At 32.7% G+C, this 24,786-nt stretch overlaps 1 protein-coding gene across 1 annotated transcript; it reads right to left on the reverse strand.

Annotated features, from left to right (window-relative positions):
- Window positions 1–9,020: 9,020 nt before the first annotated feature.
- Window positions 9,021–24,586, reverse strand: LOC139499544 (solute carrier organic anion transporter family member 3A1-like). Its single transcript, XM_071288267.1, has 11 exons — window positions 24,499–24,586; window positions 23,253–23,558; window positions 21,279–21,637; window positions 20,323–20,409; window positions 19,023–19,214; window positions 16,993–17,157; window positions 14,700–14,886; window positions 14,030–14,141; window positions 12,743–12,897; window positions 10,509–10,573; window positions 9,021–9,285 (listed from the first exon to the last, which is right to left on the reverse strand). Exons 2-11 carry the CDS (start codon window positions 23,543–23,545, stop codon window positions 9,026–9,028), a joined length of 1,875 nt encoding a protein of 624 aa, XP_071144368.1. The 5' UTR covers window positions 23,546–23,558; window positions 24,499–24,586; the 3' UTR covers window positions 9,021–9,025.
- Window positions 24,587–24,786: the final 200 nt, after the last annotated feature.

Below are 24,786 nucleotides of genomic sequence, written 5' to 3' on the forward strand. Positions count from 1 at the left end.
ATTATATTCATGTGTATCTTTTCACAAAGCAACGTAAGTTACTCAAATGTTCAGGGGTTTTCTTCAAATACGTTTCAAATGACCAATTCGAAGTAGACTCCTCTTAGACTTATGATATTTGGACCCTTCAAATTGATATCTCTGTTGTCGCCACTAAAATGAAAATATCACTTTAAACTATTCATTGATTCTAATGTGAATTCTTTTGTGCAAAAACAAGAAATTATGAAGCTGTTATTTATTTAAAACTTTGGTGCGTTTTGTGTGTTTATAAGTATAAATTAAACTTTCACGGCTGTTGTAGAACATTTATAGAAAATCTGATTATATAAGGTTAAATTATGGAACCAGTTTATAGAAAAAAATAGATAAAGGAGAAGAATGATCTCTGGTGATCCCGAATGGTATGCTTATGTCTTTTCTTTAATTGTGCATGATAACAATTAATCGAGGTACTAAGGTACTGAACATCGGATGACAGGCACGTTATGTTGGATGATGCATAAATGACAGGCGGTAATATAAAACCTCTCAGACAAAAATGTATATCGTACAATTATTCATAAACATAATATAAATGGCATACTCATCGCAAACATATTTTTTCGATACGTGTGCATATATATATATCAATGGTTTTGTAACTTTTATATATATTATTCGTTAAGATAACACTGCTCGGGATTCGAAATCATGCATATTAATATAATTTATCTAGTATGTTCTAACTCAATATTGTGACGGGTATTTATTAAAGAAATTAATTCGTAACAAGCGATAAAGAATGTAATTTTACACTCCATAACATCTGCATATCATACGAAATTCATTCGTTTATCAGTATCAGTGTGAAGATATTATTGCGGCAAAATAAAACCGGTATGGACTCTTAAGGTTACATCTGATGTAAACATGAATTGATTATGAGCCCATTTGACCAAATAAATTCGCTGCTTGCAACATTTTAAAGGGACAAAACACTAAAACGGTAAAAATGACGTCACCAAAACTCATCGTTGCTGACTTTTTGTGGTAGTGAGCATTGTCTTTAAGTTTCATAACATTTGGTTGAGGCAAACTTAAGTTAGTGATTGAAAACGAAAATTTCAATTAGAAAAGGAACTAATTCTGAAATGGTAAAAGTGACGAAACCCGAATTCACACTTGGTCTGTGTTTGGTGGTTATGATCATTGAGTATAAGTTTTTTTAATATTTGGTATTGACAAACTAAAGTTGGATAACGGAAACCATTTTTGGTACGTATGTAGATATATATCTACGGACGGACAGACGTACAAGTGTAACGCTTAATGCCACCTCCCCTGTGGCGGGGGATAAAACATGTATATGATCAGATCTTATTGTAAATAAAAAGCTAAGGTCGAATTTGTTAAAACAAATTCAAATATTATCAATCGATAATTCTTTTTGCTGACTGCAAAATATTGTTGAATAACACCAGTCATTACAGGCAATTTCATTATGTATTGTAAGTCATATATTTAGTTACCATAAATACTTCATTATTTTCGTCTATATATATGTAAGAAGATGTGGTATAAGTGCCAATGCGACAACTCTCCAGCCAAGTCGCAATTTGTAAAAGACATATATTCCGTTTTGTGCTTTTTATAGGGATTAAGATTATAACACAACGTTTTACCTATTATTTCTGTTTGTTTTGTTCCCGCATCGTTGTCAATACTAGTGAGAGTCTAAGCTAGCTGTAAAACTAGGTTTATTCTACCATTTCTACATAAGAAAATGTATGTTCCTAGTCAGTAATATTACAGTTGTTATATATTCGTTTGATATGTTTGAACTTTTGATGTTGCCATTTGATGAGGTAATTAGCGTTTTGAATTTTCCTCGGAGTTCAGTGATTTTATTTTTTATGAGAAGCGGAAGATACCAAAGAGATATTCAAATTAAGACGTCATATAGTGCACGAAAACACGTGGTTAAAACGAAACATCAAGCATTAATCTACTATATACAACATTAACAATCTTACTGAGCACATCAACCCACTTCAACGACTGGGGATGATAACATGAGCTCTGTAAATAAACTCATCATAGATACCAGGACTAAATTTTGTATATACGCCAGACGTGCGTTTCGTCTACAAAAGGCTCAAATCGAATCCAGAAAAGTTAAGAAAAGCCAAATAAAGTACAAAGTTGAAGTGCATTGAGATCCAAAATTCTTAAAAGTGTTGCCAAATACAGCTAAGGTAATCTATGCCTGAGGTAGTGTTTGCACATCCTGACTCCAAACGGAAGACCATGCTACCGTATTGATCATGTAATTACATATTTTGGAAAAAGTTTCATTCGAGAATGTGTCATTCCAGGGAAAAGTATTGGTAACGACAATTAGAACACTACATCCTCATCTGTGAAACAAATATCAAATAAGTTATAAACCAACCAAACTCAAAGAGAGGACTTTCAGAGAAGCTGTGGTTGTGTAATCCATAAATTTAGATACGACTCATGGCTGTTTATTGATGCTGAAAAATATTATTTCTACACAACATAATTTGAACACTTGAGCAAGATCCATGTATGTTGTCTTTATCGGTGCTAACATTCATTTTGTACTAAGTTAAAACTTAAGGTTTTTCATCTTGTTGATACTATTGAACTTTGGTAAAGCTTACATATAAGATCGGGCTTCTCTCATTCTGTTTGTGAAGTCGCCACAGTGAATTAATTTAGGATCGGTTGTCAGTATTGTATGACCTTTCCGTGAGGTGCTTTCTCTGTGTGCTTCTGATTTGCCAACTCTTTTTGAAATTATTATTGAAAAAGAGGGACAAAAGATACCAAAGGGACAGTCAAACTCATAAATCTAAAACAAACTGACAACGCCATGGCTAAAAATGAAAAAGACAAACAGACAAACAATAGTACACATGACACAACATAGAAAACTGAAGAATAAACAACACGAACCCCACCAAAAAACTAGGCGTGATCTCAGGTGCTCCGGAAGGGTAAGCAGATCCTGCTCCACATGCGGCACCCGTCGTGTTGCTCATGTCATAACAAATCCGGTATATAGTCTAATTCTGTAGGTCACATTCATGAAAGGGAAGGGGATTGTAGTTACGACGTAAGGAACATATCCGATATCATTTGTGAAACGGTTATTCCATAACGGTCAACCAACTCGTGATGGCGTCTGTAAAATTTACGAAGGGATGCTTTCAACTTCACCATTTGGAAGAGTTGTGTGTTGAGCTGGTTTACATCTAGGTCATACCATTCACACCTAGGCTCGCTACATTGGTTTATGAAAAATGAGAATGTGTTTAATACTGTTGTCTAAATTAACCTCGCTCGCGTATGTGAAATGATGAAATATAAAATAATTCATAAAAGTTTGACACCAAGAAAAAACATAATAGTAATATTTTTATACATATGTCAAGATGTCGACTAAAGCTAATTGCAAATATTAAAAAAGGGTTATCACATTGTGTGTTAACATAAAAGGTAACGTCAATGAAAAAAAGATCACATTTAATGCCAAATTAAAATTAACAAGTTACAAAAAAAAGACTGCGTCTTAAATCTCAGGTCGCAATATTTCAAGAGGTCTTTTTTAGAATACATTTTAGCAATATTTTTTAAAATATTTTTTCTAACATAGCAATTGCATATTGTCATCTCAAAAAATCATACATTCGACAACATGGGCAATTCATCCTGATTCAAAATATCTTACTGCAGAATAATTTGCCCGAAAGCTGTCTACATGTGAATGGTACATGTACCTGATTGTCTATAAGCTGCAATACCGACACAATTTAGAACCAAACAAAAAGTTTAAGTTTCGATTATTGTACCCTATACACAAACTTCTAGAATAAACGAGAATCGTTGTAAGCACCTCATAGAAGTTATTACCGTTAAAACGAAACGAACTAACAACACCATAGAACAAAACGAAAAAAAAGACAAAAGACAAACATCAGTTTACACAATACAACATAGAAAACAAAATTCTAGCAAATTTGATCAAACCAAAAACTTAAGCTAATCTTAGGTGCAGTCGAAGCGGAACAAAATATCTTTCCTCTTATGGTACTCGTTGTAACACTCGTGTAAGTACAAATTCAGTCATATGTATATTTCAGTGTCATAATCGAACAACAAGCAAGCAGATTATAGTTCCGACAACTGGAGTACACTCTTCGTTGTCTGAGAACATTGTTTACCACGTACTATGTTTGATTGGGGTCTTTCCGTTTCGAGATTTCCTCGGAGTTCGATATTTTTCAAGTGTTTTTCCTTTTTTCATACAATGTTTCAGATATTGTTTTTCATCTTTTTTTTATTTAACCCTTGGATTTTCTGACCATAAGAAAATAGATACAAAAACTCAGATATGTCTGGTCAAAATGGGAACGTTGAATTTGATCTTAACGATAAGGAAATACACGTTATTTACATGCTACAAATAAGTGTACTGACAGGAGCGATACAACGGACGGACATGTTGAACAGAATCGTTTGGCCTTTCTTAATCACCTAAATTCAACCCTTTCTATAGACTTGGGTTTCTATTGGTTTTAATATAATGTGTCTTAGTAATGATTTGTGGATTTGTTTGATTTTTGCGTTTGAATCGTCAGTTATTCGACTTATGAGTTTTTAATTTCCCCGTCGTATCTTTAATTTTTGTTCACCAAACATCAATGTCAAGTGGTAGTCGAAAATTATGTCCTTTATCTCGTTTGTCCTAATTCGCAGAACCTTTTATTTCCTGTTTCCTGTTATTTTTAGTTTTCTGTTGCCTTAACATTGAGTATGTAGCTTAGTGATAATAAGGGAATAAATCGATACAGATTATCATGCTTATAATCACAACTTGACAATAAGGAGGCGTGATATTAAAGTCAATGAGACAACTACCCACCAAAGTTTAAATAAAGGGGGTGCAAACAAGTCTGCTTTCGCTGCCAGAAAGCGCTGTCGTCCAAATTAGTTGTTAAACCAGTATAACTACTGAGGTCCCGAATGAAATAAATACACGGTATGCACTACTTTAACAATAGCTTAGTTATATACAAAAAACACACTAATGTATCAAATGATTACCTAGCTACCTCCAATTTATTGTTTTACCGTTTCAGCTGCAATATGGTTAGTTAAATATGAGTTATCGCTCTTTTATAAAAAAATAAGTCCTAATTATAGTTGTAAGGTATTTGTATCTGGATAGCGAATTAATTAATGCTCATCCAATTTAATCTATATAACGGAGATACGAAACTATTTTCTTAGACGAAAGACGAGTATCTTGTCAAATAACCTAGTCTTGCTTTTTTACCGGGTTTATCCTAACGCGAGTAACACAACGGGTTCAACATGTGCGGCAGAATCTGCCTTCCATCTCGATCACCTGAGATCATCCACGGTTTTGGTGGTGTTTGAGTTAGAAAAAATTATGTTGTGTTTCGTTGTTTGTCTGTACATATAAAAAAGAAGATGTGGTATGATTGCCAATGAGACAACTATCCACAAAAGACCAAAATGACACAGACATGAACAACTATAGGTCACCGTACGGCCTTCAACAATGTCTGTTTGTCTGGTTTTTTTTGTAGCCATTAGTTATTTCCGATAAATGAGTTTGAATGTCTGTCCCTCTAGTATCTTTCTTCTCTCTATTGTAGGTTGGAGTAAACCATACTTTGGTTCAGTTCTTACTGCATAAATAGAATATTGTTTAACAAAAATCTGGAAACCAAATTCTCGTAATTATACGAAAACTAACTGGTTGTGAGAAAAACTAGTGACACTTTTTAGTACACCAGGAAATAAATAGAATTTGTTCTGTGTTATGGAAACTGAATGATATTTGATCGGTTTATTTCCCAGAATATGAAGAGAAGAATTGTCAATTGTCAACCATTAAAAATGCAAACGCTTAGATATATGCCATCACTGATTGTAGTATAAATAAAGCAAAACAAAGAGGGGCGTATAAGGGGAGTAATATCATTGTCTAGCCACTTAGAGTACAAAAACTTAAAATAAATTCTTTCAAACCTTTCTGTGCTTCTTTGTTAAATATTTGTTTCTTTTTGTTGTAATTGAGATTTTGACACGGTGATGACTCCTGTACCTCTATTTTGACAATTTAACTTATCATATAAAACAAATAAGATGTTGTATGATTGCCAAGGAAACAACTGTTCACAAGAGAACAAAATGACATTAACAACTATAGGTCACCGTACGCACTTCAACAATGAGCAAAGCCCATACCCCATAGTCAGCCCCGATAAGAAAATGTAAAACAATTCAAAAGAGAAAACTATTCGTTTGTTTTGTTCACACATCGTTGTAAATTTAATGGAATTTGATGCGACATACAAGTGTGAGGTTTGGTGCTATAAAACCCGGTTCAATCCACCATTTTCTACATTTGAAAATGCCTGTACGAAATCAGGAACAGGACAATTGTTGTCCATTCGTTTGATGTATTTTATCATTTGATTTTTGTCATTTGATTAGGGACTTTCCGTTTTGAATTTTTGTGATTTTCCTTTTTACAACACATATTGTAGCAAAATTTCTCTTTGGGTAAAGCTGTTAATTATTCATCAATATATTTCACACGATATCAACTTGAGGTTTTCTAGTTTTTATGTTTTGCTAATTGGGATATGAATTTTAAAACCCTAACGCCAATGCACAAGAACAAATGTCATGATATAAAAATGATGTTCAACAAAATTATCTTTAATAAACATCAAAAGTATGTTATTTGGTACACTTCTTATTATACTTTTTAATTTTGAATTCAATCTAGCAACAATGTGACCTTATCCTTTCTTTTCCTTTGCTTTCAAGAAAATACATTTCTAAACAAGAATGTATGCTCTTTCTCTATTCCGTTAATCAGTTGACTGAGGAATTTAGGTACATTACATACATAAAAGTTCAAATCGTAATGAACATGTGTACTAATTGTAAAGTTTAAGTAAATACAATTATAATTAAACTGTTTTATCCAAAACCTTCGGCATTTAAATATATGTATTCATATTTTCACAGTCCACCGTAAAAAAAAATCTTGAAAAACGCCTGGGCGGACGAAGAGATCCTTAACAAAACCCAATCTTACTATTATTACTGGGAAATACATATCAATGACCATATAGCGAGGCAACATTCGGGGGAAAGACTTAGCACAACCCTAATTAGACAAACTAACAATCCCTTGACATAGTATTGCTATCACCTTTCTTATAATAGTGAAGGGTGAGATTAAGTTTAAAAGTGTGAAATTAAAATTTTAATTTAAACCACAAAAACTTTTATGCAATCTCTTTTTCACAATGCAATGAATTCGTATTTCATGAACAGCACAATGCCCATTGGTTTCAAGGCCTCATGCGTGTCCAAAATAACTACTAGCGCATAAATTATCATTATTATCTATTAGCGGATACTTCTTTCAAGAATAGAAAGGACATGTTACATCATGAAAACACAAATAGGGAAAATCATTTGAACATATTCATGATTTTAATGTGAATTATTTTTATTCATATACAAATATAGTAGGTAGTTAAGTGGCCTACGGTAGAATAAAGTGTGACATTGCAAATAAAACACAATGTGCACCTTCAATTGAAGTTAATAATATCTTATACTAGATTTGCATTTCTTAAAAACCTGATAAGAATTAGGATTTATTTTAGTATATGTCAATTTCACAAACAGGAGAACATATCAGGTTACATAACGAATTAGATTATTTACCGGATTTGTTATAATATGAGTAACACGACGGGTGACATATGTGGAGCAGGATCTGCTTACCCTTCCGGAGCACCTGAGATCACCCCCAGTTGTTGTTTGTTTTGTTTTTTGGAAGGATGGGGGTTCGTGTTGCTTATATTAAGTTTTATATCTTGTGTCATGTGTACTATTGTTTGTCTGTTTGTCTGTTTGTCTTTTTCATTTTTAGCCATGGCGTTGTCAGTTTATTTTCGATTTATGAGTATGACTTTTCCTATGGTATCTTTCGTCCCTCTTTTACAATTATGATTTATAATACATTTTTCCATATACGGTGTAACAACAGATGCAACAAGAGAAGAACTGCTTAAACCTCAACAACATCTTTTTTTCAAATAGCATTTAACGAAAGCGACGTATTCCTCAGTAATTAGTTGTTTCTGTGGTCATTTGAATTTTTTTTTCTTTCGTTTTCGTTTTTATTTCACGCTTTGTTCTCTCTTTTATTGATTGAAATCATTTCATATCTTGTTATGTATTTTTAGTTTCTGTCGATCCACTGGCAAGGTTCAAACATTCTACGGCCATAGTCAGATTTTATGGATTTTAACCTTCTTTATATTACCATTGCAATTGCTTAATTTTTTTAACTCAGTCCTTTGATTTGCAAGACATTGAATCTAATTTAAAACTATAGTATCTAGACAATTATAAAATTTTCTCTAATTTTTGTGCTATTTGCACATTTCTTGATCGGTGTAAGAAAAATATTTCTCCTCACTAGTGAAATATCTGTTCTCAGCAAATGATTAGTCAAAATTTGATTATGACGTCAAAATGTTTTGTTTTCTTCTGAACTTTCCTATTGTGACGTCATGAAAAAAGGCGACCATGTCTGATGACGTCGCATATTAAGAACACATGTTTCTGAAAGTATTTGAAAAAGAAGGACAAAAATCATCAGAGAAACAGATTCCGAAATTATAACTCGTGTATTACGATATAGCTCCACTCTCACGGGTTAAATCTTAATCATTTAAAAAGCTCGGCAAACCTAGCGCTTTAAATAATAAAATTTAAATGTCTCGAGTAGAAAAGTATCGTAATACATTTGTTGCAGTGTAGGAATCAATATATATGCATTAATGAAACAACTTTTAAAGATTAAAGGTAAAGAACATATTTGTCGCTATGAAAAATACAAAAGGATAAATAAATGTTTAATGCAACAACAAAATAAACAAGACATAATAACAACTTATATAACTATTGTTTTATTCATTTCATGCCCATTTTCAGAGTTTTTTTTCTTTGCGTCATCTCTTTTTGCGATATGAAATATGAATATGTAAATAACGAAAACAATCAACCCTACTCCAACTTCAACAGAGTTCAATGTGTATCGCATAGCTTCAATATCATACAATGCGCATGCTCCTTTTGTTCCACAGGAAGTACTCCATTCTTTACATACACTGTCAAACAAGTGACCAAACACTATCGGTGCAGGGATGAAAACTAGAAGTAAACAATAAGAAATGTTTAGGATTAATGTATGACGGTTTTCCACTTGAGTAACTAACCACGTTTTAGAGAGAATGTTGTTTACGATAAAACTTCCGGAACAGCATAATGTTGTATTTTTTTTTCACTCTTTGTGGTATTTTTTCAGACTGTCTGTTCTGTTTTCGATACAATGGTATGCATAGCTTATTATTGATATACACGATATATTCCAATGAGGACGTTTACTGAATTATAAAATCTAATACATTGGATTACAGATACCATAATCACTAAATGTGAATTTGTGTTTTTTATTAAGTATATAATACTTTGTAATAAACAGTTTACCTTATTAGTACGTATATTTTACAAGAAGTTATGTAGATTTTGTTTTGAAGTATAAATTAGAATATTTTGTGTTACAGCTGCTTATTATTTGAATGAAATTTGTACACAAAGGTTTTTTTTTCTAAAGGTCCTTTTTTTTGGAAACAACACAACGGCATTTATTTAGTTGATAGAAATCAATAATTACATGTATCAATACTATAATAAATTTGGCAAAACTTCATTATGCTTGTGATGTTGGAATGAAAATGTCTTCCCATTTATATATTAACTCCGTGAAATTGCACCCCATTGATAAATTTGACATTTCAAAAACAAATTTACCATCGCAAAAAGCATGGCATGTTTGGGTAAACTTTTAAATCAGATGAGACCATCCCTTGCTTGTTTCGTTCTAACAATTTAGGAAAGGTTGAATTTAATTCGAGAAATTCATTTTAAAAATGAATGAAATAGAGAACGTCATCTTTTATGAAACATATTTCTATTTTTCTTATCGGTCAAAAGGAAATGATAAAAAGTGTCTGCTTCCACAATTTTAACATCATATTATGGCTATAACAAAATATTTTGCTCAAAAATTAAATACTCTTTTTCGGTTGACATGTTCTTTATTGCCAATTATTTCGAGAGTTTGAGAGCGATTTTATTTTTTGGTAATTGTATTTTGGTTAATTTTATTCGTGAGTAAATAAGCTTGGTGTAAAATATGCGGAACCGGGAAATTAAATATCCACAAAAATGCCTTTTTTATACTCCATCCAGGAATGTTGGAACCCACAAAACAAACATCTATCTAAACTATTAGTTCTTAATTTGTTACACAATCCGTTTAAAACCCTGACATCAACTATGCATCTTATATGTTAAGAAAAAAAAGTAGTTACCTGTGAGTGATAAAATGAATGATTGCATTCCAAAAGCAATCGACTTGTCTCGATCATCTAGTGACCTAAAATAAAATAATAAAAACTGATTCATTCTTTGTATGGTACTTGTTAATTTCAAAATCATACAGTAATGATATTGTGATAAACAACAAAATTTGCCAATCCATCCACCAAAGTTGACCAGATTATGGTGTATATTGTATATAAAGGTCCATTAATGCAACTCACATACAAGTGAGAGGTTTAGATATCTATAAACATGGTTTAATTCTCCATTTTCTACTTTAAAAATGCTTGTACCAAGTCAGGAAGATGACAGTTAATTTCCATTTATTTGATTTTATTCACCATTAAAATGTTATATTCACCATTAACATGTTATATTAACCATTAACATGTTATATTCACCATTAACATGTTATATTCACCATTCACATGTTATATTCATTATGAAACAGTACATTTTATTATGGCTTGTACTATGATTATGTTCATCCTTTATTACATGGTTATCCTTTTTTTATATAGATTAGACCGTTGGTTTTCCCGTTTGAATGGTTTTACCCTAGTAATTTGGGGGTCCTTTATAGCTTGTTGTTCGGTGTGAGCCAATGTTCCGTGTTGAAGGCCGTACATTGACCTATAATGGTTTACTTTTTTTAAATTGTTATTTGGATGGAGAGTTGTTTCATTGGCACCCACACTACATCTTCCTATATCTATAATGTAAAAACATAACAGAGCACAATAAATAAAAATATACAATGCATTTAAAAACTGAAATTCAATAAAGCCTCACTGTTTTCATATCAAAACTGTTCTAGGTGTTAGGAACATAACATGAAAATCAGTTGGTTTAATCAAAACACGATTAATGGCATGTATTACTTATAATATTCGGAAACAACAACAATAGAACTTGTATGCAGAATCTTAGATCAAAGAGCACTTACTCAAATTCAAACATGATCATTACATTCTTTGAATGCATTTGATGTTTGTCTAGGTGATACATATATCATTTAAATAGTGTTTCGTAGTTTTTATCATTTAATACAACCCGTCATTGTGTTATTCAAATTGTTTGAAGTCTTGTCTTTAATTTTTGCTAATGTTGTTTGTTTATATGCCTTTTTGTGCTTCGTTGCATATTTAATTGTTTTATAGTGATTAAGATTATAACACAATGTTGACTACTGTAGCCCTATTTTTAACATTTTGTCCTGATATTTCTGTATGTTTTGTTCACACATCGTTGTCAATATAATGAAATTTGATGCGACTTTCATACAAGTGAGAGATTTACCTGGCTATAAAACCAGGTCTTAGTCACCATTTTGTACACAAGAAAATGCCGGTACCACGGCAGGAATATTACTGTTGTTATCCATTCGTATGATGTGTTTGGGTTTAAGATTTTGTCATTTGATAAGGAACTTTCCATTTTGAATTTCCCCTAGAGTTCAGTATTTTTGTGATTTTTAATTTTTATACAATTTAAGTTACTTACTTGTACAGCCCTTGGATGGTGTAAACTTCCCAAAAAAACGTGTATGGTGTAATGGTGTAAGGTGTATGGTGCAATGGTGTAAGGTGTATGGTGCAATGGTGTAAGGTGAATGGTGTTATGGTGTATGAGGAATGGTGTGAATGTGTAACGTGTGATCGGGAATGGTGTGAATGATGGTGTACGACATTTTATAAGTTGAAAACGAAGTTCTTTTTATTTTGTTTTTTTTTCAAATTGTAAACATAAACAATAATAATAATCTTAATATTTGAAATTTATTGCATTATGGGTAATTTCGGATCTTGTAGATAGAATGGGTAATGGTGTATGGTGTAATGTGTAAGGTGTATGGTGCAATGGTGTAACGTGTATGGTGTAATGGTACAAGGTGTATGGTGTAATGGTGTATGGTGTATGGTGTATGGTGTTATGGTGTATGGTGTATGGTGTAAGTGTGAAGTTTACACCATCCAAGGACTGTACTCTAATGCTGCAGTTACGAATATTATAAGATCAATTGCATAACTTGTCAGTACTTTAGGTTTTTAATGCATCATAACTTTGTATTTGACTTGGATTTCCAACTGCAATGCAAGTAAGTTATGAATCATGCGCCTATGATGAATCTTATGTAAATGACAAAACTCGCGGAGTTTAGCAAATTATGACCCTATTATCTTTGACTTTGTTCTTGCACAAAAATATTAGACATAATGCTTACCGTAAAATAATAAGAGAGACTGGAATGACTCCCATAGTTCCCACAAATGTGAGTAACACTGCCACAGCTACGTATGGTATCAAATATGGACAGTTACTCTGACATATACCAATTGATACTGTACCATTGGCTGTCTCACTACAGTTGCTATATATCTGCATAAAACGAATTTACATGTTCATGTTGATAATGAAAAATGATACGTCATTTATGGTGAATATTATCATATGATTAACTCTAATACGGTAATCTACAATATGCAGCAGTCCGTCTATTTATTTGTTTTTTTGTGTTCACATATCGATGTAAATGTCGATGTATTTCTGAGAATCAGCCTCTATATATCTTTATTAGGTAATAATCGGGAGTGTATTTGTTAGAAAATGTGGTATGAGTGTCACTGAGACAACTCTCCATCCACTCTTGAATTTAAAAGTTATAAAAAAATATTCCCTGCAGTCATGACTGTAACGTGGTACATTGCTAGAATCGAATGAAAACAAAATTGAACAATTTTAACACTCATTATACTACTAAATACGAATTAGCACGAGTACAGGTACGCATTGGACACAATTATCTTTTTACACTCGTTGGTAGCGTTAGTTGAAAAGATTTCATTCGTATAAACGTATTAGACATCAACAACATACACCAGTACGACATACTCACCTACTGCTAGAGTTGGTTAAAAGTATTATATAGACAAATGAACAAATAGAATTTGTGGAAGAACTTTACCTATTTCTTTTTGAACAGGGATAAGGTATTTCTTTATTTTTCCATTGTGAAAACCTAGATAGTTGTAAAAGATGCGAAATATACCAAAGGGACAGTCGAACTCACAAGACGAAAAAAATGGACACCACAATAGCAAACATGAAAAAAGACTAAAACCAAATAGTATATATTATAAACACTACATATATAACCAGTAGTAATGTATGAACGTATAAAAGAGTGGCGAAAGATACTAGAGGGACAATCAAATTCATAAATCGAAAACAAACTAACAACGCCATGGCTGAAAAAGAAAAAAAAAGAAAAACAGACAGACAGACAGACAGACAGACAGACAGACAAATTATACTACACAAGACAAAACATAGAAAACTAAAGACTACGCAACACGAACTCCATCAAAAGCTGGGGGTGATCTCAGCTGCTCTGGAAGGGTAAGCAGATCCTGATCCAATAAAATACAAATAACGCCTTTAATGTGTTTGAATGTTATCATGGTAAATATAATGCAATGCCATACAAGTCTTCTTTATGTTTGTCACTTACATTAGAAATCATAGTCGTACATCCAGCATGACACGGTGAATAAAACGTTCTCCCAACCCCATCACACACTCCCATAAACTGTACACCTTCACATTGACAACTTTGTGATGAACTATAAGTAAGAAAATATGTGCTCATTGTTACAATACAAACATCAAAATATAACATAAGTAGCTGTGGTAGAAATTCGTATGAATGCTATTAAGACGAAAAGTGACATAAAAGGAAAGGTGTATCTCTTTAGTATCTTTGAGGACATAATTTATATCGTTTTCGTCAATAATTCACTCATTTCAATTTTAAAACTCATTACTTTATCAAACTATATTAATCTATGTTTGATGTTTTGACCCATTATTCTGTGTTCTGTGAATACCAGCGGCCTCGGTGGCTGAGTGGTATAAGTAGTGAGTACTGTAATCACTAGCCAGTTCGAACCCAACTTGTGCGAATGCACTGGACTCTAGTCTTATTTGACTTGGATTGTCAGTTTTCATTTCGAAGGTCGGTGATTTTCTCCGGGAGTGCCGGCAACCTCCACCAATAAAAACTGACCGTCACCAGATAGCCTAAAAGCGGTGCTTAAAAGTGGGGTTAAATCACAAAAAAATAATCAAATCAAATCAATCTATAAACCCCATATAGACTCTCCTTTAAAGCTTTATCTTACCTCTTGTCTTTACCAATGATATCAGGATTCTCACAACCAAATATAAAGTTCAGTGAGTTGAGTGACGTACATATTGCCGCAATAAGCAGACACATTTTTATACAGCCTTGTCTGCCCAGCTTAAGTCGTGACGTCAGATAACCTCCAAGAAAAGTACCTAGTGTTGCTGTCACTAACTTTTCAGCGCCTGTTTAAAACATATAGATATAAGAAGATGTGTTATGAGTGCCAATGATACAACTCTCCATCCAATTCACAATTTGTAGAAGTAAACCGTTATAGGTGAAAGTATGGCTTTCAACACGGAGACTTTAACAAAATAAGTTTCACTGAAATTAAGTAAGCTAATTTGAAACAAATCAACAAAAACCTTTTATTTAGACACGTGTTTCTTTCTGACTGATATCCTTTGTATTTATAAGATGAAAAAATACTTAATAAAATATTATACATTGGAAACTGTATTCATATGTGTTTTCTGAGCATTGTGAAAAGGGGTAGTCTCTATCAGATAATACATAAAAGATGTTAAACGTAAATCATATCTGACAGACCTAACAGGAGTGTCGTAATATATTGATATATATGATTATCAATATACAGTTCCCAGTTATACACGTTGCTTTTGCAATGATTTTTTTTTTGTTTTTCGTTATATCATCAATATTTATATATTATAATAAAGGAACCATGTATATGATATACTTTACGGAGAATACAAGCTAGCACAATCTACATGAATGTATATGAATTAAAATTAGAATTGACATGCAGATTGCAAAGTGATAAAAGGAAAAAAAATCAAATTTTGCTAGAAAGAACTTAAATGTGTTTGATAACAAGGAAACAAAAATATGTACTACATTAAACGAATTCAAAACTTTGAAACTACTTTTTGTAAATACACAACATCTTTCCAATTAAAACCGAAATTAAGTAGTCGTCATGGAAATCATAGGCAAATGAATGTTTGGAAAACTTATAGACATTCATTTTCGCTGATCAAGTACAATTTTTTTCAGAGGCAATCTATAGCCCAACTTCGGGTGAGGGATTTTTCTCAATGTGTTGAAGTCCCATTGGTGGCCTTAAGCTGTTTTCTGCTCTTTGGTCGGGTTGTTTGCTCTTTGACACATTCTCCGTTCCCTTTTTTAATTGTATAATAGTATTGCAAACTGCCTTTGAAATATCTCATATTTTTTTCATTTGCAATCACCCTTTTCAGGAACCTCTTGTTCAGTGATTGTCGTTTGTTGATGTTGGTCATAAGTGTTTCTCGTTTCTTGTTTTTATATAGATAAGACCGTTTATTTTCCTGTGTGAATGCTTTTACACTAGTCATTTTGGGGTCATTTATATCTTGTTGTTCGGTGTGAGCCAAGGCTCTGGTTTGAAAGCCGTACTTATAATAATGGTTTATTTTATACACATTGTGACTTGGATGGAGAGTTGTCCCATTGGCACTCATACCACATCTTCCTATATGAATTTCAGTCGTGTAATCCATGGAGAGCAGGAGGAGGCTTACATTTTCGTACGACCTTCTCTCATGTTTTGTATGTTTCCTTGATTTTTCTTCTTAATCGCTTTATGACTCGGAATTGTTGCTTTTATTTAACAGATCAAATAGATTTAGGAAGATGTGGTGTGAGTGCCAATGAGACAACTCTCCATACAAATAACAATTTAAAAAGTAAACCATTATAAGTTAAAGTACGGCCTTCAACACGGAGCCTTGGCTCACACCGAACAACAAGCTATAAAGGGCCCCAAAATTACTAGTGTAAAACCATTCAAACGGGAAAACCAACGGTCTAATCTATATAAACAAAACGAGAAACGAGAAACACGTATATATTACATAAACAAACGACAACTACTGTACATCAGATTCCTGACTTAGGACAGGTGCAAACATTTGCAAAGCCTACCAAGTTGGGATTTATTTAAAGACAACTAAAATTAAAAAAAAACGTTACTCCTGCATCGGATGGTTATCCCTTGTTAAGCATGATAATAACCAATTAGAACGTTTTGCTGTGCCCTTTTAAAAATCCTTACCGAGAATGCATTCGTGAACGTCGACTTATTCAATACCTACCTAATATAATGCTTGCCTTCCATGTTGGGATATTGAACTGGTTTTCTGTGTATTTAGTACATACCTAATATAATGTTTGCCTTCCATGTTGGGATATTGAACTGGTTTTCTGTGTATTTAGTACATACCTAATATAATGTTTGCCTTCCATGTTGGGATATTGAACTGGTTTTCTGTGTATTTAGTACATACCTAATATAATGTTTGCCTTCCATGTTGGGATATTGAACTGGTTTTCTGTGTATTTCGGACCAAAGGACAATCCTCCAATAACACCAAACAGTTTAAACAATAAAGCTAATATAGTCAGACTGTACACGGGTTTTCGTAGAATTCTGAATAAAGCTATTGGAATATCTATAAATGAAACAAAATGATAAAATGTCATTTACAACAAATGGATTGACTTGCATGCATCACAGGATACGCTTACCCTCAGACTATCTATATATATATAGACTAAATAAAAACAAATTATTTCAGTCACGTCTTTAATTGTCTGTCACAAGTTAGGAGCCTGTTACAATGGTTTTCGTTATAAGTTTTTTTGGTTATTGTATAAAGCAAATATTCGGTTGTTCGTTTCGGTTAATTTAAATGTTTAGCATACTAGGGTCTTACATAGCTTACTTTACGATATGATTTCGCTCTGTGTGAATTTATATAGCTGTTTTGGTAACATATAAAATGCAATGATTTGGCTGAAAAGTTATGAACCAAAAGTTCGTTAAATTATTCCTATCGAATATTCCAGGAATAAAGCTATACGCCATAGCGACTACAGTTCTCCACCGATGGTCTACTTAATGCCATGATCTGCTAACATTTACTAACCCTTGCAACAACTCTTCGGGAGGTCTGTTTGAAGTCTCATGAAATGTAATATGTCCTTATCCAACATAATCTTATTTTTCAGAGATAATCTACATCCAGGTCATCGACCCCTACATTGCAGACCAGGAATCTAATGCTCAGTGGTTGTCGTCTGTTTATGAGGTTCGTAAGTGTTTTTCGTTTCTTGTTTTTATATAGATAAGACCGTTGGTTTTCCCGTTTGAATGTTTTTACACAAGTAATTTTGGGGCCCTTTATAGCTTGCTGTTCGATGTGAGTCAGGGCTCCGCGTTGAAGGTCGTACTTTGACCTATAATGGATTTACTTTTATAAACTAGTTTAGTCTCTGATGCATGATTTTTTATTATTAATTGTTTTTGGCTTTTAACTAGCTTTCAGTAACTGCGAGTACTCTCAAATCGTATTTTCTTGTTAATTCGACCTGTTGATACTGTTTATAATGCTTTTTTGTTATTTTAATTATATTAATATGGAACTTGTCTATATTCCAACTTTGATTATTTGGGATATCTTTTAATTTTCACTTACTACATTTGTATAAACTTCAAGATTTACCTGTATTATTAAAACAGGTTTTTTTTCAAAAGTTATAATTTTCGAAGGGTTAACTATTTCGCAGTGGTGTCTTACCATGGCTTTGTTTAGACTTGTTTGTTTGTTTTTTGGCCTTGAATGTTTGTCCCTAATACTTTATTAACTGTGCATTTGCATTCAGATATCGCAGATCAAATTTATTTGTTCATAGTGTATGAATTTACGTATTTTGATTTAGTTAAGCCTGCCAATTGATATTTTACCGTGTGTTTTTCTATGCTGTGATGTTATGCTTTTGTTTCAGAAAAAGGGAGAAGGTTTAGTACCATTAAAACGTTTAATTCCGCTGCAAATGTTTTGCAAGTTATCTGTCCTAAGTCAGGAATCTGATGTACAGTAGTTGTCGTTTGTTTATGTAATGTATACGTGTTTCTCGTTTTTTTATATAGATTAGACCGTTGGTTTTCCCGTTTGATTGGTTTTACACTAGTAATTTTGGGGCCCTTTATAGCTTGTTGTTCGGTCTGAGCCAAGGCTCCGTGTTGAAGGCCGTACATTGACCTATAATGGTTTACTTTTTTTAAATTGTTATTTAGATGGAGAGTTGTCTCATTGGCACTCACACCAAATCTTCCTATATCTATCTACTTGTGACTTGGATGGAGAGTTGTCTCATTGGTTCTCATACCATATCTTCATATATCTACATACCTATTGTTTTCTTTTTAAATGTGTTCTTGTCCTGAAAATGCATGCTATATTTTTGTTGAACGATCAATCGATCAATCTATCTGTTTGTATAAATATCAAATGAACAAGCTTAATTTTCTAACCTTTCAAAAAAGAAAAACAAGAACTTTCGCCATCATGTTCCTGTTTCTCATTAACTGCATTATCAGCTGGTTCAATATGTCTTGGACAGAAAAATAGAGGTAATCCTGCTGCAATCCCGAGGACTCCAAACAGAAGAAAGCCAATCCACCATGCGCCAATCCACCGCGGATCTGTAGGTTCCATTGTAGTTTCTATTAAAATAAAATCGTATTTATCAAATTCTTTTTGTTTCATTTTGAGTAAAACTGTATTTAAAACCAGGCTTAGGCCTCTTTTTCTGAAAATATCTGTACAAAGTGACTATGTATTCCCATTCGCTCTGTTAGTTGATTTAATCATGTTATTAATCTAACGTTTGATATTGTATAAGGTTTGATGGATTTCCGCCTCGATCTTTTCAATTTACCATGGAGTTCTTTAGTTTTGAGATATTTTTCAAATAAGGGCATTTGTATGGAGATGGAAATCGAACAAAACCATGAAAATAAAAGCAAATATTTATAATAAGAATCAGTTTGCATGATACTTTACACTGCTACTTTTGCACATATACTTTTCGGAAACGGTACAAAAATGTTGTATTGCTTGGTACTTTCAAAATATTACACCGTTTGAATACCACAATTTCACAGTACTACAATTATACTGCACATTTAAGAGCTGTGTAGTAATAATACGGTATGATAAATTTTGAAATTGAAATATCTGAAAAGCACTGGACTGTATGCATATTGTATGTTTTATTTCATATTTGTTGTGTCAAATTAGGTATGGGCCGGTTATGGCCTCAAATTTCAAGTTCATCTGACGAAAGATTTTGGACACTTTTTAAACACTTAAGTGTCTATTTCGGTTGATTCAATTAGTTTATGTGAAAGATTTTTACTGATTTAGTCATTTAAAACGCTCTGATTCAAGCTAAACTATGAAAAATATATCAAATATGCCAAAAAATATCACTTTTCGATGTTTTTGGTCAAAAATGAAAGTTACTGCATCCGTGTTCACCATCAACCGCTATATATGTTATGTATTATCATTATTAATACTAAAAATAAACACAAATGCGGCCACTTTCATTTAAGACGGAAACGGTCAAAAATTTAACTAAAATGCTAAAATTGTGAAGATTTCAGTAATTTAGCATGAATTCTAAGAAAGGAATTGATCTATAAATCAGAAATGAATCTGCATCTGAATGATAGACATGCAACAATTTCAACTTTCCTCTTGAATAGTAGAAATCGTAAATTCAATAAAATGCAAAATACAGTATAAACTGAAACTGTATCTAATTACCTTTTAAATCAACTGGTATTTTGCCAAACACTCCACCTAAGGTAATGGCTAGAAATGGTCCGAACAGAGCCATTGTGCTGGATATCCCTGTAATACATTTCAATACCTATAATTCGTATATGATTTCATTTGCATTTAGACAAATATTCAAATTGGATTGGTCAGTTAAAAAAGCTGTCTTCAAAAGATCATACATGTATGTTGGTGTGTAAACCTTGTGTCGGTTTCAATGTGATATATTCATGCGCGAGATAAATATCGAAATCAATGTGATGCTGGGTTCCACGATAGGTCAAAGTTAAACAGAAGACAAATCAAATATTTTAATTTAGGATTAAAATTATTTTAATTTAGGATTAAAATATTAAACGTATTTTTTTGGCTGGGATATTTAAAATGTTTACGACCGTTTGTCTCAAGTTTGTATGCATAGTCTTAAAACTATTGTTATTCCGCTATATTTGTACGTGTCTGAAAGTGGCTGGATGGAAATGGTTTAATTTGTCACTGCAGCTGCCTAATCAGGTGTTAACCTATTCAAAACTTGTTGTTTTTATAAGATACGTAAGCTTACTAGATGTAAAGGGGGAGATTCAAATGAAATATCATAAAACATAATAAACCCCTCCGCATGTTTGCATCTGTCCCAAATCAGGAGCCTCTGGTCTTCGTTAGTCTTGTATGGATTTGTTTTTTAATTTATTCATTAAAATGTTTTGGGGTATAGTATGACTCCAGATTTACTGAACTAGTTCACATTTGTGTTTAGGGGGCATATGAAGTCCGCCTTAATTCGGGTGCGTGATTTTCACGCTGTGTCGGAAGTCCAATGGTAGTCTTTAATCGTTTAACTTCATAATTGTATCTGGTTTGTATGCTCTTAATGGACCCTGTAATTTGGAACAAAAATAAAATATTCTTTTCTAGCCTGCATAAACTAATACTGTGTTCCCTACCCAAATAAAATCCGGTCCTAGTTTTATCAGGCACATTACTGTCAATGTAAAATGTTCCTAGGGAACTTCTAGGGGCTTTTCCAAAACCTTGTACCCCCATAAAAATACACAGAAGTATAAATGCAATTTTCATTCTATAAACAGATCCAGAAGAGTTTTCGTGTCCTTCTGTCATACAGTCTAGGGTTGTATTTCGGCTTATAACACATAACAAGTTAGAAGTTGTGTTTCTTTGTGATATAGAGTTTTCGTTATCATTTGGTATCCCATGGTCCGATAAAAATCTTAGGAAACTTGTGGATACGCCAGACAGTCCATATATAATAGTAAATAATGACAGCACACGTGGTATGTGATATCTGCAAAAAATAAGGCAATATGTTTAACCACGCCACATGTAAGGTTTTTCACGTTTGTATTACGTGCTACTTATGTTCTATTTTCACACTAAAGTAAACACCTGTCCATTTGAAACAGTACTTCTGTATCCCTATTTTTGACATTTTTACCTATTACGTCTGGGTTTTATTGTTCAAGCACCGTAATAATTGAATTTGATGCGAGTGTCATACAAGTGAAAGGTTAAGCTAGCTTTAAAACTAGGTTTACTCCACCATGTATTATATTAAAAAATGCCTGTACCAAGTGATGAATATGACAGTTGTTATCTATTCGTTTGATGTGTTTGAGCTTTTAATTTTGTCATTTGATTAGGGACTTTTCTTTTGGTATTGTCCTCGGAGTTTAGATTATTTGTGATTTTACTTTTTATGTATGTGTAACATTTAACGTGACGGTACCCAAATTGCACCTATTTTGACAGTTTTTTCGCCTACGTTTTTTTATGATAAAGACAATAATGTCCATTCTGTGTTTATTTTGTAGCCGTATCCTTCTTTATTATAAAGGTATACCTATTCGATTTTTAATCCATATGGAATCATAGAAAAATTGGTCTAAACTGACCTCCAAACCATCAATGATTCTGAAATGAGGAGTACCCAAATTGCATCTATGCTTAAATTCGCATCGTCAAAAGTCGAATAACAGAGCTTTTGTTTCATTTCCTCAAATATTTTGAACAATCGGATATAAATCCATGCTTACTTTTCATTTTTTTTTAAATGGGTACTTGTAACATATTGTATTTGATCATTTTAAAAAGATGACGTTTTGATGACGTCGCATGGCGACGTTTCAGTACATTTTGCTTTTTCAGTAAACACTTCATCTATTGATAAATACTGTGAACGTTTTGTGCATATCTAAATATTTTTACCTATGGGGAAAGATGTGCATAGTATCAAATCATAAAAATACAAATTGTGTAGTCTCTAGGAAATCTTGTAAGATGTCCGCTGCTATTTTTGCTAAATAGGTGCAATTTGGGTACTCGTTGCAATTTGGGTACCGTTACGTTAAGTGTTTTAAAATTTTCTGACATTCTTGGTTCAAGAAGAAATCATCGGAGTCGTGTCGTGTCGATAGATAAAATTACGATGGCTAAATTCAATATTGGTGTCCATTATTAAAGTAAGAATTATATACGATTCAGAATTCGATTAATGTATGTTGTTAATGCGATGTCGCTTTGTTCTTTTTTTTATATTATAGAACTTTGTGGTGCTTTGTTGTGATAAGAACTTTTTGTTGGTTCGAAATCCTATTAACATTGGAATGTTATTGATTGATTTAACCTGTAAATTTATTAATTTAGATGCAAATTTGCATGAAAATTTTCAGTAAGTGTCCTATTGACTAACATGAATAACTATTTGTTAGAGTCATCACGAGTTGTTGGTTTAATCAAATATGTGTCCTTTGTTTTGTGGCCTCCTGTTTCATTAAAGAACGTCAATTGTCGAAATGTGCATCTGGTGCAGTATTTTTTTTTTTTGGTCATTAATGGTATAATAGAAATTAGATTAGTTTGAGATTTTTTGGTAAGGGAAACTATATCTTATATATAGATACCTGATTCCAAAATGGCTGACGAATAGAACAGTTACAGTAAAACCAATATCATTACAGCTGAGTATAAATCCACTCTGTGAACTCGATAAATCAAACTGTCTCTCTAGTGTGGTGATCTGTGATGATATATAGACAGTCAGAGCATTGGTCATTAGAACAGTTAGTCCATATATCACAGAATAAACAGTAATATTGTGGCATTTCTGAAGACACGTCTGCTGTCCATATATATCTTCATTATTTGTTTTATTGTTTGTTGCACTGTAGTTTTCTTCTGTGATACTTTTAGCCATTGTTCTCTGGTTCCTTAAAATAAATAAACATTTTGAAATAGGAAAAACAAGACTGTGTCCAAAGTACGCGGATGCCCCACTCGCACTATCCTTTTCCATGTTTCATGGACCGTGAAATTGGGTAATAATCTAATTTGGCATTAAAATTAGAACGATTATACTATAGAGAACATATGTACTAAGTTTCAAGTTGATTGGACTTCAATTTCATCAAAAACTACTTCGACCAAAAACTTTAACCTGAAACTCCCACTTTCATTTTCTATGTTCCGTGGACTGTGAAATTGGAGTCAAAAGTCTAATTTGGCTTTACAATTAGAATGATCATATCATGAGCAACAAGTGTACTAAGTTTCAAGTTGATTGAACTTCAGCTTAATCAAAAACTACCTTGACCAAAAACTTTAACCTGAATGGACGCACAGACGAACGGACGGACGAACGGTTCAACGAACGGAGCCACAGACCAGAAAACATAATGCCCCTCTACTATCGTAGGAGGGGCATAACTAATAAAGAGATGTGTTATGCTTGTCCATGAGAAAACTGTCTATCAGAACTCATGTCATATACAACTACCAGTGTAGGACATAAGACTGTAACAATGAGCATACCACATACAGTATAATCTGCTTTAAAAAAAGGACATGGCAAAATGTGAAGCAACTCAAACGATTAAAAGCAACTTTAAGATTTATGACATACAATCAACAAACACAAATATTGAAAGGCAGCAACCCCAGCATTCGTTGGGTTATAGGATCATAAGTTCGGACACATTAAGAAGCTAAAATATTTTGCACTTACTAATAACGTGTAAACAAAATTCAATTAAGCAGTTATATTTAAGGCCTTTCTCATCAAACTTATCTAAATATAAAAAATAGTAATTATACACAAAATATTGTTTTGAATTAAAAACAAAATTGTTTTGAGTTTTATCGGTTACTTACAGACGTAGAAAGGTTGATTACAGCTGCACACAAACTCTCATTTGAAGTAAAAACCTAAACCAAGGACATGTCCTAAAAAACATTTTACGTAAACGTTACAATATTACAACAGTACACATAACGTGATACAGTAGTTTTCTTTTGTGAGAAGCACCCAGGGTCATACTGTAGTAAAATCGTGTTTATAATATTATTAACACATTTTTACTTTTCATGTATGTAGTTATTGATATTTAAAGGAGATAAATTTCAATAAGTAAGACAAATTGTGAAGATTGTACATAATGT

The sequence above is a fragment of the Mytilus edulis genome, chromosome 12, assembly GCF_963676685.1.
Source record: "Mytilus edulis chromosome 12, xbMytEdul2.2, whole genome shotgun sequence".
Taxonomy (NCBI): Eukaryota; Metazoa; Mollusca; class Bivalvia; order Mytilida; family Mytilidae; genus Mytilus; species Mytilus edulis.